The sequence below is a fragment of the Sarcophilus harrisii genome, chromosome 4 (genome assembly GCF_902635505.1).
Source record: "Sarcophilus harrisii chromosome 4, mSarHar1.11, whole genome shotgun sequence".
Classification (NCBI taxonomy): domain Eukaryota; kingdom Metazoa; phylum Chordata; class Mammalia; order Dasyuromorphia; family Dasyuridae; genus Sarcophilus; species Sarcophilus harrisii.
Window position 1 is genome coordinate 438904685 of NC_045429.1, and position 14576 is coordinate 438919260.

The window sequence follows — 14576 nt, forward strand, 5'->3', positions numbered from 1 at the left end:
TCCAGTTGGATTCTGTTAGTTTTAAGTTATCAGGAAATTTTAAAACAATTGAGGCTGGATCCTCTGTTTGCATGCCTTTCTGTGAATGTATGTTCAAATAAGTGTGTGTTGCATGCATTCCTTCCCTAGTAGGATTTTTAAAATGTTACCCATACTATGGAATTACAATGATTATTTGTTATACCTTTACATGATATCCAGTGCACAAAATGCATTTTAAATTGGTTTAGTTCTCAATTCAAGATGTTGTTTTTGAAAGCCCCCCATAGCTCAGAACTGTGACGTGGTCCTGAGGATAACATTATACTCCAGTGTTAACCCAGGTTCTCCTAAAAGTCTTAGTGTAGTTTTGTTACCATTAAAGCTTAATATTGCATTAAGACTTTTGGGACACCCCATATAATGTTGAAGGAACACCAGACTGCAGGTTGTAAGATCTGGATTTTATCTCAGTTTGGCCATCTCTTGTGTGATCTCTTGTGTGATCTTAGGCAGACAACATCTCCATCCCTCAAATTTCCCCCTCTGAAATGAGGGATTTGAACAAGCAGATTTTGAAGGACTCCAATTTAGTTTATTATCTGAGAGAATCAGAAAATTAAAACTGCATTTGACAAGAGGTTTCCAGTGAGGTTCCCAGTAGAGGTGAACATAATAGGAGATACCAATTTATAAATGGGGTATTTAAAATTTTTTTTTTCACTTGGTATACCTTATGAACTGGGTCATGTTATACATGTTTTTTTCATGATACACCATCAGGGAAATGCAGTCATGCTTTACAAATGCCTTTGTGGATTTGAGCTGCACAGAAGAATGAAAAGAATCTTTAAATATGAAGTTGCCATTCTTAATAACATCATTGTTTTGGATATTGGGTAGACAAGTTAGGGAACATGGATATAATGAAAAATTGTTATGTTGTAAGAAACTATAAATATGATGGCTATAGAGAAGCATGAAAGCAGTGTACGGAATGACTCCAGCAGTGTAAGTGGACATAGCAGCACCAAAAAAGCCCAATAGACATATATGGAAAATTGAACCCAAAGAAGGGATGAGATAAGAGACTCCCCTGCTGCTTTGCAGAGGTGGGTGACTGGGTGGATAACACTATATACAATGTTAGTCTTTTTTGATTGATTGATTAGTTTTGCAGATTTTCTTTTTATTCCTTATTAAAAAGGATAGTTTTTTTTTGGGGGGGGGGAAGAGAAACACTAGGAAATATAGACAATGTTAAGACAATCAATATGAACATACAACTAAATATACAGATATGTGTCTAGTTTGTAGAAATACACATGTTGTACATGTCATTAGTTAACTTTACACAAATGTCAGAAGCAGTTTTGTAGGGGTAGTTGGTGTTCTCTGTGCTGAAAGAACTCTCCATTGTAAGGTGACATGAAAATGGGCTGCAGTTGGGATAGTTACATGATTATGCGATTACTTGGGCTCAGGCCATATGATGCAGCACTGTGTGGACTCCTGAGTGGAGTCAGCATAAGAAGGAGGGAGAAGTAGTGTAATGGATGAGGTAGATGGAGCAGGAAGATCTTGCTTCACAAAGTCTTAGTTCTGACCCATTTATGGTGGTCTCTTCACCTCTTGCTCCCTCACTCAGCTCTAAGGAAGAGTTGGTGATCTCCCTGGTAGAGGGCATTCCCCAAATCAGTGAAATCACAGTTCTGAGCCCCCTTCCTCCCAAAAAGACTGCAGCAGCAGAAGAGCTAGGGATGAGGATCATTGTTTAACCTTTCCATTTTTGCTCAGTTATTTCATCTTGATGGCCTGTTTTTCTTGATTGACTGTGGCAACAAAGGAGGGTGGGAAGCTTGGTGTATGCCATCTGTATGTTGTTGATATCTTATAGTTGTGTCCAGTTCCTTTTGACCCCTTTTGGAGTTTTCTTGGTAAAGATATGGGAGTCGTTTTCTAGCTCATTTTGTAGATGAGGAAGTGACTTGTCCGGGTTCATACTGCTAGTAAATGTCTGAGTCCACATTTGAACTCAGGTCTTCCTGACTCCAGTCTAAATGCTCTATGTATTGTACCATCTAACCCCAGAAAAATGGGATCAAGACCTCATCTCCCCAGTTGGAACAGCCATTGATGGGGAATGGCCCAAGCCTGGGGAGCCCAGCTGTAGAAAGCAATTAGTCTCCAGGATCATTCTCTATTGCAGTTGCCATAGCACCCTAAGCAGTGCTCTGAACCTCACTAGTATGCTTTCTAGTTGAAAAAAGATAGATTAGATTAACTGCCAAATTTAATGCCCAATCATAGTTAAATCCCCAAAATTAGATGTATTGCTTTTAAAATGATTTTTAAATAATATTTTTCCACTTTTATCTTTCTATTTGATAAAAATTAATGAGTGATTAGAGAGAAGTTAGTACCTTAATATCATTAGGAAGTCATTGCTTATTTCTTTTTGAGAGTCTTATTCCTTTAACCTCCTGCTCCTACTAATCTTGCTATTTCCTTGACACCCCCGCTTCTGAACCCCTCAGCTCTCCCTGCTGAGACAGTTCACTTGTACTTCATGGTTACCAATGACTTTTTCAGCTCTTATTTTCCATCAACTGTCTGTTGGGAAAGAAGGTTGCTTTGTTTGGGGGAAAGGGAGAGAGAGAAGCCTTCCTGAATGGAGCCGTTCCCTTTGAAGTTGGAACACTTCAGAGCCAATTGAGATGCTTTCAGGCTTCTCTCCTACCCCCCAGCTTTTTCTTCTGCCAAAGCCTGCAGTGCACTCGCACTTCTGTTGATGACATCGATTTGTTGCTATGGAAATAGCGATAATGTCACAGATTCAGCCCGGTGACTTTACTGCGGGTTCATGTAGGAGAAAGGAGTAGGCTTTAGGGAAGAACCTTATTAAAACTGAAAGCCATCAATTGTGAGGAGGTGAAAGGTCAATGGAGACAACCCTGCTTCTTTTTATAATAAACCTGCTTGCATGTGCCCCTCCCCTCCCCCCACTTCTGTCTTGGCAAATTCACTGCACACATTTGAATGTCCCAGTGTGAATTCAGGCCCAGAAACATCTTTTGTGAAATCAAGACTTTTTATATTTCTCACTTAACTCAAGATGATTTAAGTAACTTGTAACTCCAGTTCTCTGTACTGAATTGCCTTTTCCTTTTTCATCCATAGGACAAGGGCAGCAGCAAGCAGCCCCAGCCCCAGCCCCAGGGCCAGCCGCTAATCCAGTAGCTACCAAGCCCCAACAACAGAATGGGAGTTCAGGACTGGGTAAGTCCTGCCATGGGATGAGTTACAGATATGAATAAGAAGCCTTTGCATAGTGCTTGCTATTGAATCTGGGGTAAAAGGAGGCTAATGGACACTTTTCTTGGACGATTTTAAAATAATTCAAATTCTTATTGTAAACTGCATGCTGTAAAGACAGCTGTTAACGATCAAAACTTTTAAAGCTAACTTAGTCATCCATCATTTTAAATGATGTATTGCCAATCTATGTACTAATGTATAGTAGTACGCTTAGCATTTCAGAGTTTACCTTAGAGTTTCACACACATCCTTGAATTTTATATCCTCTTACTTTTCTGTTCATTTGCATACCTTTTAAAATTCTTATCTTTTAGCTAGTTGTTCTTCACCATCTGCTTCATTAAATTTAGTTTCTTTTTCTCTCTCTTTTGCATTTTAGTTTCTCTTGGGGTTTTATCCTTTGCTTGAAGAACCATATCATTTATATCGGTCAGAGAGTCTTTATTTTTCAGTTTCATTGAAAAATAGTATTTTCTTCTGACTTTATAGAAGATCCAGGAAAATTTTAATTGAAACATTTTGTTTGCTTTTGAGGGCTCTTTATTTGAGGAACCTCCAAATTGGAGCCCATAATTTAGAATTTGGTTGGGTTTGTTTTCAGGTGTTGCTCCCCCCCAGTCACTGCTTTAACCAGAAATTACTAAGTTCCCCTTTTGCCCCCACACCTCTCTTAAGAATCATTTTGTGTTTTTCGATCCTAAAATTCCGAGAGGAGCAAAATTAAAACCTTGATATTTTCAGGATAGGGATGATACATTGCCATTGCCATTAAGTGCATTTGGTGAGCAGAATGCTCTTTCCTGCTCTCCTGGAAAGTCAGTTTCCAGGACTTTCAATGGTTCACTCCTCTTACCACTTGGGGTTCCTCTCATTGCTTCCATGATGATTGTTTGACCATAGAGTCGGTTCCCAAGTATTTGTGCTGCTGAATGGCTGCAGTGTCATGGGGCATTAACACAAGGGTAGGCCAGAAGTCATTTCATTTTACTGAGGCTGTTTCATATGCTTTCCTCTCAGATGTACCTTCCCAAAATTTCATCAATGTGTGTAATCATTTCATTGACACATTGTGATCCCTTCATAACTTCTCATCCTGGGTGAATTTTGTCCATTAACATAAAGTATTTTTGTTCATTAACAAAGTATTTAACCAATGTGATACTGTTCTCTTATTCCCTCTGCAGATCTCGTGGGAACAATATCTCTCTTGTGTTGTCCATCTGTTATCTCTTATTCTTAATATGTGATCAGCCTGCTTTCTGTTCCCATCATATACATACCCAATAACATACTTTTTATACCTTTTCTTGTGTTCAGGACATCATCATTGGTCATACATTGCAGTCTACTTATGCCCATGTCTATCTTCAGTTAAGCTTAAAATCAGTTTGTGCAACCTTAAACCCATGTTTGCTGGGTGGTGGAAGGAGCCCTGAACCTGGCCTTTGTATCAGAAGCCAAACTGGTTTTAGAGGTTCCCTTAAGGGTGTTATAGGCTTGTCTCATTGAGAATTACTGCTATTGGTTCCAGCTTGTGTCTCTTGCTGGTACTGGTGGAATGAAAACCCTTTCAGGTCAGGCTTTTATGTCCTTTCTTACTCTGTTCCTCAAATATCTAGACTGGTGTCAAGCCCTCAATAGACACTTGTTTAATGAGTGACAGAGTCCCTTTTTTTTTTAATTTTTATTTTAAATTTTAACCAACCTCATTTCTGAGGATAGTTAATTTATAATTCTAGCCATTATAGAAACAGAATGTGTATAAGAGGAGCCTCAGCTACTAAGGAGCATTAGTTACTGCTGCACTCTCTCCAGGGAACATACAGTGTGACCTGGCCTAGGCTGTGCTGTTCAGTGACACTGGTGGGATCAGAACTGTTCTTCTGCACTTGCCCTGTGCCCAAACACCGAGCCACACTATTGTCTTCATGCCCTAGTCTACCTTAGCATCTCTAGGACAATAAGATCCTAGAATTTCTCTTGAGACAAAATGACACTTTGGTCAGGTTGTAATTTATTTATCTGAGTGAGAGCCCCTTTTTCCACAGGTCCAGAAGAACCTTTTTCTTTTGCCTGTTATTGCTGCTCCGATATCATATTGTGTTTCTTTTAAAAAAAAAAAAAAAAGGTTGTATTTGCTTCTCCATGATCTTATGAATGGCCAGCACTCCCAATTAAAGTTTAAGAAATAGAACTGGGAAGGATTAGAACCTAGTAACACCATTTTTCAAACCCCTCCTCTACTCTTTGTGGAGGCTACCTTGCCCATCCTTCCTCTATTAATTTATTTAATTGGATATGGATAGAATATGGATAGAAGTAAGATATCACCTGAATATGTTTCCTACTGTTTTATATAAATCTCATCATGGAGCTAGCTGTAAATACAAATGTTTATACAAGTTAAATAATATGAGGCTTTTTTGGTGTTTGTGTATATTTTAAAGGTTCTACGGCCACTAAGAGCTATGGTGTTTCAAAGACATTTGGTAAAGTTGGAAGCACTAATCTAAGCACCCCCGGAGGATCCCAGTTGAAAGTTGTTCCCATTGCCAGCCTCAATCCGTACCAGTCCAAGTGAGTTGTGAGACATGCCAAGCTCAAGACGTTCTTCCTCATTATTAAAAGTGGTTTCGATCTTTTTAGAAGTTTGTGTGCCAACTGTAGGAATACCAGATGTTTGTGGAGATTTTGTTGTTGGAGTTAATTTCTTATCTTTTGAATAATCTGTCAACTTTTTTAAAAAGTCCCCTAAGACACTAAAATTATAAAAAAAGGAGAAATGTGTAAACTTCACAAAGCAAGCAAGTAATGGAGGTTATTATATTGGAAAAAATATGAATCTTTAAAAAATAATCAACTGATATTAATTAAAAGAATAGGATGTTGTCTATATTTAAGCTTTTTCTCTATTTAACTCCCCTTCCTCTCCCTACATATGCCCTATTTCTAAATAAAATCTCTTTGAAAGGAGGAAAAAAAAAACTATTTCAATTTCACTGGAAGCTAAATCTGATATGAACAAATGTGGATTTTACATAAGCCATAATAGGTGGAAAACACAGCCTATATTCAGACCAATACAATACCAGCAATGAATATTGGTGTCCATTGACAATGCTGTGCTTCTAAATACCTGTCATCAGCAGGAGATTGTCATCCTCAAAATAGATAATTATGATGATCTTGGCTAAAATCGGCAGTATGTTGCAGACTGTAGTGCAGTTTTGGTAATCTAGATTAATCTGTTAAATCAGATTAACCTGAACAATTTAAAAAGAGGATCTTTCTTTTCCAGGTTTTTCATGGATAATACTGTATTTTTACAGCTTCCTTTGAGTAGAAAAGTATATGAGGTATTGTAAGAGGTCTTCCTAGCAACTTAGCTTCTTCATTTAAGGTGACGTGAGATGTTTGTAAAATGCTTTGTAAACCTTAAAGCACTTTACCTTTGTAAAACTAAAGTAAACCTTAAATGATAAATTTTATCATTGTTGTTATTGTTGTGGTGGTGGTTGTCATCTAGATCTTGTTTAGAAGAATGGGACCAAATCTAAAAATTAGATATGTCCTCATGAGATCCTTTGGGTGTATTGTTATGCAGTATGATTAATTCCAGAAACCAAATCTTAAACTATGGGTTGTGTCCCCATATGAGGTCTTGTAACTTAATGTGGGGGTTGTGAAATTATGATTATCAGTAAATGTTTGATATATATACATGATAATTTTAAAAGTTTAAGAAGCCTTGCCATAGGCCATAAGTTGAGCTTCATTTCTTCATATCAGAAGTGGGATATGAAATTTAATATTTGTAACAGTTCACAGAATTAGAACGAGTTGATAAACCACAAGTGTTGACTGATGGGCACTGGATTTTTTAGCTTAGGGCTTTTCATTAAGGATCTGTTGCTGCCTTAGTTTATTTTGTGAGAGGAAGATGGATTATGCATTTACTTCTTAGAAAGCATAAGTTAACATTTTATCATCTTGTCTACTTTGTTGTTTGCTTTTTCTTTAAGCTGATAGAGTATTCTCTTTTGATCAAAATAACTTGCCCAGTGAGCAGAGATGGCGTGGACCAAGGAGGCCATTGTGGAGTTGTAGGGGGATTGCCGTGTTTTTTTTGAATGGGATTCTCTGAACATTTGATATTTATTTATTTTCCAGGTGGACTATTTGTGCTCGTGTTACTAATAAAAGTCAGATCCGAACCTGGAGCAACTCCCGAGGGGAAGGAAAGCTTTTTTCTATTGAAATGGTTGATGAAAGTGTAAGTTGTGCCTGTCATTGGGAAACAGAAGCATTTGACCCCTTGAACAACAGAGGAATCGTCTTTTTGCCTATCTGTCCAGTGGAAAGCCAGGATAGGCAAAAAGAAAGCTGATAGAGTTCTTTTGACCCGGACCGTTGTATTGGGCCATTTTGGGGCTGAGAGTCATAAATAAGACTTTGTATCTTAGTCTTAAATGAGAGCTTTTAGAATTGTTGGAGCTAGACTTCTGAATACATGAATGGTCCCCTGGGCAGAAGGAACAAGAAGCATTGTTGGGTTCTTGGCAAGCAAAGTGCTAGTGCTGTGATGCTGGCTGCTGGGCAGAACAGTGGGTGCTGCAATGCACAGAGCTGCCCACAGGATCCCTTGGTTTGAGTGAAAGGACTTCGGGGGAATGACTCCTGGCTGTGGCTTCCCTATGGTTTATCCAAACAAATGATTGGTTGGGTTAGTGAAATGAGAAGAAATTCTAGACTGATTTGGGGCAGTATAGAGATGGAACCAGAACTTAGGTCTTGTGACAAGCCCACAATGACTTAGTCAGGGTTCCTCAAACTACAGCCTGCGGGCCAGATGCAGCAGCTGAGGACGTTTATCCCCCTCACCCAGGGCTATGAAGTTTGTTTATTTAAAGGCCCACAAAACAAAGTTTTTGTTTTTACTATAGTCCGACCCTCCAACAGTCTGAGGGACAGTGAACTGGCCCCCTATTTTAAAAGTTTGAGGACCCTGGACTTAGATATTTGGACAGGGTAAGGCAGTAGAGAGGGCTTTGGCCCAAGAGTCTGGAGACCTGAGTTCTAATTCTACCAGAATTCACAGACTGTGCCAATCATTAAGTAACATGTCACCTTTGACCTCTTGGAGTTCACTTTAGTTTCATATGGGATTTTGAGGGAGCCAACATGTGCATACCTAAGGGCAGTCACTGAACCTCTCCCCTTTAGCGCTTTCAGTCAATAATTGAGGGGATTGGAATAGATGAGTGTTTAGGTCCTTTTCAGCATTGAATTTTTATGATACTAATCTATCTTTGTGGGATGTTTCAGCCATTTATTTCCATTTTTGATCTATCAGCAGCATTTTAACTGACAGTGAAAGTAAAAACTAAGCTACTAGCAACTTTGAAAATCAATTTATTGATCTGGCATTAGTTGCCATGTATTTTAAGAATGAGTTGTCACACTAAACTTGGCAGATATAAAGCAATACATAATTGAAGAAGTAAATAAACTTTTTTTGCAGCAAAACTAGTGAATCTCTAATTTCCTAACAGTTTAATGTGGGAATGAAGGGTGGAGAGAATTGGGCTAGTTATGTGTTGAAATATGAAACTTAGCTGAGTTTTATTCTTTATTGTTCCTAACTCCACATAAGTAAGGCATGCAGATGGAATCTAATAATTGAAAAACTGAAAAAGTGTAATTGTATAGAATCCCTGAATATCAACATTAGGAGCACCTTGTGCTCCCTCTAGTCTATTCCTTTCTAAAAACATATCCTTTTTGCAACATACTCATCAAAGGTTCTGGGCAGCTTTTACTTGAAGAGTTCTTGAGGGAAGGGGATAGCTTTCTAGGATTGCTCATTCCAATTTTTCACAGCTGTAATTGTTAGGGAGTTTCATCCCACTTGGAACTGAATTTATATACATTTGGGTGTTTCTTGGCTGCCTGTTTCAAATCCACTAGTGAATTTTTTGGCTTTTCTGACAATTGGTCTGGCAAGATTTTGCACAGAACTGGACATTCTAACTGTTGCTTGTATTTTCTTGCAGGGTGAGATCAGAGCTACTGCTTTCAATGATCAAGTAGACAAGTTCTTTCCCCTCATCGATGTGAATAAGGTAGTCTTGAAACTAGAAGTATTGAGTCACACAGTTGCTTGTTTGCCTAGAAATTAGTTCAGTGATGGAATACGTATGTGGGGATGGGAACCTTGATGATTGTTGAAGTTAACACTCCTGCTTTGAGATCTCATGACTTGACATCTCTTTGTTAGGTGTATTACTTCTCCAAAGGCACCCTGAAGATTGCTAATAAGCAGTTCACAGCTGTTAAGAACGACTATGAAATGACCTTCAATAATGAGACCTCTGTTGTGCTTTGTGAGGATGCCCATCACTTACCTACAGTTCAGTTTGACTTCACAGTGATTGGTGACCTAGAGAATAAGGCTAAAGACTCACTTGTAGGTAAATGCGTGTGTGAGGTGGGCAGCCACTGACTTAATCCTGCAGTTATGTGTGGGTAAGGCTGGGGGATGCAGGGCTGGGGTCCTTTGGGTATCCTTTGGGAGTGGTGTTTCCCAGCATCCTTCACTAAAATGGGGTGCCTCGTTTCAGACATAATTGGGGTCTGTAAAAGCTATGAAGATGCCAGCAAGGTGGTTGTGAAGTCATCCAACAGAGAAGTTTCCAAGAGGAACATCCACCTGATGGACACGTCAGGGAAGGTGGTGACAACTACTCTGTGGGGCGAAGAGGTAAGTCCTCAATGGGGACCTTTGTAGAAGTCGGGGTCTGAGTGGAGAGTGGGGAATTGTCTGAGGAATACAAAGTCCTCTGTTTGATTCTTTTTTGAGAAAACGTATTGCTCTTTAAAGATTTACCTTGTGGTTTCTGGGGCAATGCTGAGAGAGCCCTGACCTCTTGGGTGGCCTGAACATGTGCACAAGCCACTCAAGGTGTGACCCAGCCTGAGGGAGTGCCTAGAGCCCTGAGAACTGTGTGTGACTTGGCTGATTATTGCAGGCTGACAGATTCGATGGTTCGCGACAGCCCGTGCTGGCCATCAAGGGAGCCCGGGTCTCTGACTTTGGTGGACGGAGCCTCTCTGTGTTGTCTTCAAGCACCATGCTTGTGAATCCTGACATTCCAGAGGCTTTTAAGCTACGTGGATGGTAGGTCTTTGTGGGGACATCCAAAAAGGGGCCCTTACTCCTCTCCTGGTGGAGAATCAGGTTTTCCTTGGTGGTTTTTTGTGTTGGGCCTGTAATCTGTCGGCTGTGGGGCCGGTTTCTCTATTTCTGGGAGGCATCATGCCCTCTGAGAGGATGGCTTTCAGCTTCTTAAACTGACAAACCTGTAATCCCATGACAAACCTTGAAGAGTCAGAGGGAGGCAATTAAAGTGAGAGCATTGCCAGCTGACCCAGATCCTCCCAAAGCAAGCACAGTTAGACTTTAGCAATTCTGCTTTGAGGAGCTTTAGTGGAGAGAACATTTTTCTTCCTGAGATTTGATCCATGTTATGGGTCTCTTAAGGTTTTCGTTGATATGGGGGAGGGGATGCTTGAAACATTCGGTGTTGGAGTACATCTTCTTCTTCTTTGTTTTTTTCACTGGACTCTGTGATAAAGCACTATGAGAACAATGGGCTTTTGTCAGCAGGCCATTGACGCTCCCTAGGCACTCTGGGGAGGAGGAAAGCCTGCTAAGGTCTCTACAATATATCTTCTTTTTCAGAAAGTTAGAATCTGCATTGAAAGAATACCACTTCAATTGAAACATGATTTATGAGAATTGTTAAAGAAAACATCTTAACTAGCTTTAGCTTAAATTATGTGGCTGTAGTTAAAGGGAGACATGCATGGCTTCCAAGTTGTGTCACAAGAGTTTAAATAAAGAAACATTTCACTCTGATTGTAGATAAAATCTTGTGGGTTCTAGAGTTCTAAACCTTTACTGTGAAGTACTAGTAGAGTTAGAGGGAATGATTCTGCTACCCGGAGTGATGACGGACATTTGTGTGGTCTTTTGAGATGGGCAAAACTTGGTTTTCATATATCATGGTTGATTCTAGAGGTATATAATCTTCTTCCCCTTAACCCCACCCTATCCCCCCCCCCCTTTTTTTTAAATAGAGGAAACTACCTAGGTTAGAGAAGTAGGGGAATTGACCCTCATCCCTCAGTATCCAGGAAGTGTTGGAGCCTGATTCCCAACTCAGCTTTTTACTGACTTGGAGGCCCACCCATTGCCTGGTGTGCCACGCTGCTGTGCCAACCAGCTGTGTGGCCTTAACTTTTCTTCATGAACCTTAGGAGGAGTCCCAAACCCCTTCAGAAAATGAAGGGTCTGATCTAGATAACCTTTTAAAATAAATTTTTAATAATTTTCTCCCTCCCCCCAAAAATGGGGGGGCTTTTCCATGTAGAAAAGGGAACTGAAAGAAAGAATTACATGTGAAAATGTGAATGTTGTATCCAGCTTATGAGTTATATATTTCTTTGAAAATTATCCTTTTTTTGGCTGTGTTTCTTTCTGAACTTCAAGTCTCTTCTGCATTTTAAAAATGCCCCCCCCCTTCTCTCCTTTTTTTTGGATGGGCCCTATCATTAGCTCCTCTCTTCCCCCAAATCCCTCAATACAAGAAGAAAAACATAGTCCATGTAACAAGAAGCATAGTTAAGGCACATCTGAGCTTGCCTCATCCTGCTCCTTGGGTCCATTGCTCCTTAGTCAGAAGTGAAGTCTCCCTCTCTCAGGCGAGAATGGTTCCATACCAGGGGCTCCCTCCTTCGCCAAGGTTTATTTACAGAAAATATTGCATTATAAAACTAGGATCATCAACAGACTTAGGATGTTGACATATATAATAACCAAAAATGAGGATTATAAGTGAAACATGGATGTAATGAATACATTAATTTTCATGCCTTTTTAGCAAGCTTTTTATCTAACTTCTAAAATATGCTTAATCCCCCTCCCCCATACTTAATATTACATCTTAGGCTAGTGAGTAAGTCACTTAAATCCAGAAGGACAAGTCTAATTGGTATGGGCATATTAAGTTGTTTTCCCTTAAGTTTTTGAGGGGACTGATCCCAGCCAACATAAAAAGTCACTAGAATTAAATAGATGCTTGAGGGTTGGCTAGAGACTCTTGTACACTCTACTATTACAGAGAGAGAGAGAGAGAGAGAGAGAGAGAGAGAGAGAGAGAGAGAGAGTGTGAGAGTGTGTGTGTGTGTGTGTGTGTGTGTGTGTGTGTGTGTGTGTGTGTGTTGGGGCATTAGTTCTCAGCTCTAACAACGGGGTGTTTTTATTGTAAGAGGGGCTGTTCTCTCCTTGCTCTGCTGACTCCTGATGAGCTGTCTATGGTGGGAAATGTCTCCTTGGAGCTTTTGAGACAGTAAACTAGTATTGCTAGTGGTGCTGAGACAGATTTATAGACTGATGCATCTGTGTGAGGGATTTTGCAGCTTACCTGTTAGAACAAGAAGGCATTTGTCTGCAGCTCAGCCTGGCAAAGTGGCCTGCCATAAGTGGGCAATTATGGGGAGGGTCAACTCTCAGTTATCCACTTTCTCCATTATTGGCAGCATATTTTTAATTCCAGGTTGGCATTTCCTTGTTGCTTGACAGGTTCCTTCAAGCAGTGCTTTTGTCTCTTTCATATCAATTCATATTGCTTAGGGAACACAAATTAGTTTTTATAATAACATAAAGACCTCATTAAGAAAAGCTAAATCTGTGATGGGAGGGAAGGGTGCAATTCATTTTAAATTTTAATGTAAATAATTTGTGGATTATTTAATATTTTGACTCTCCATATCAACTTTTAAAGCAATATTTTGGTGTAAGAATATTTTGCCATGTGATGTACTTCTTCATATTGCAGTGGTAGTACTGTTTCTGCCAGCTGAGTATCACTAGTCCAATAGGGGCTAATATTAAAAGAGGAACTTTGTAAGCTTTCAAGGGCCATGTACATAGAAGTGTTATTAGCAGAGTTTCAGCTTTATTTTTTGCTTTAATTGAAAGGTGTTTGTTTGTCTTTTTGGAATTTAACTGTTTTTAGGATTTAGGCCCCTAACCAGTGTTGATAGCTCCCTGGGAAGTGGTTCAGTGAGTTAGGACTTTGCAGTGTGTTCCTTGACCACTGGGTGGCATCATAGCGATTGAGATAAGCATGTGGAGGTCATTTACAACTAGTGTTAATTGCCTTCAAAATGCAATCAGAATGGAACTAACTTTTACCCAAATGTGGTCGGAGTGAGTGTCCAGCGCAGATGTCTGTTGTTTGTAAAAATCTATGGGGAGGAAAAATAAAGATCCCCTATCTAGCCTCAGGGAACAAGTCAGGTCTTGGCAAAGCTGGCATTGATTTCATTTGGGGGTCGCTTCTTTATTCTAGTTTTCTTGGCTTTTCAGGTTTGACTCAGAAGGACAGGCCTTAGAAGCTGTTTCGATCTCTGATGCCAGAGGTGGAGGAACTGGAGGGAGTAATGCCAATTGGAAAACTTTGTATGACGTTAAATCTGAGAATCTGGGGCAAGGTGACAAGGTAAGCTGGACTCCTTACTTTCCTGTCGGTCCCAAAAGTCAGCAGCAGGGATCAGGATTGGAAAAAAATCCTTTCCTCTCTTTTTTCTTTATTTTAACTTCAGAACCCAGCAATAATTTCAAATGTCAAATAAGTAACATCAAGAATTAACTTAAATGACTTTTCTGTTTGTTGTGAACTTAGAACAAGAGAAGATTGAAATCAGAATAATAATTCCTTTGATTTCATGGTGTTCTTTAGTGTGATTGATCTTGGATCTTAAAGTGTTTACTCCTCAAATAGGTGTGTTTTCTGATGTTTTTGTTTACCCTGAGAATTTGGAGGCCTTTGAGGTTAATGCCTTTGCTAGTTCCTGTCAGATTTCAGCCTGAGAGTGACCATTCACATTGCCTATGAAGGGCAGCATCTAGCATGGAGCCTGATTTTCCTGTCTTTTCAATACTTATTCAGAAGAATTCCCTTCTCTTTTGCTTCACTTCACTCACTGCATTCCCTCATCTGTCTTTATCATCATCTTCATCAGTTGGAGGATCAAACATAAACAGATAGTCACCTAGCAGCCACTTCCCTCTTCCCTTTGCTTTGGCTCCCCTCACAGCAGGCAAGGGACTGAAGAGCAGCCACCCATGAAACCATTTGTGCCTCTGCTACAGAACAGGCTCTCTCCTCTAGCATGTGTTCTGGACTTGGCCCAGGCCAGAAAATCAAGAAGAT

General features: G+C 39.8%; 1 protein-coding gene across 1 annotated transcript in view; it reads left to right on the plus strand.

The window, feature by feature from the left end:
• The window catches only part of RPA1 (replication protein A1), a 55994-nt gene that overhangs the window by 20706 nt on the left and 20712 nt on the right, over window positions 1-14576 (plus strand). The window contains exons 6-13 of the mRNA XM_031967796.1: window positions 3160-3258; window positions 5745-5874; window positions 7468-7570; window positions 9351-9419; window positions 9575-9767; window positions 9918-10057; window positions 10326-10474; window positions 13730-13862. Coding sequence (XP_031823656.1) covers window positions 3160-3258; window positions 5745-5874; window positions 7468-7570; window positions 9351-9419; window positions 9575-9767; window positions 9918-10057; window positions 10326-10474; window positions 13730-13862 — 1016 coding nt within the window. The remainder of the gene's footprint in view (window positions 1-3159; window positions 3259-5744; window positions 5875-7467; window positions 7571-9350; window positions 9420-9574; window positions 9768-9917; window positions 10058-10325; window positions 10475-13729; window positions 13863-14576) is intronic.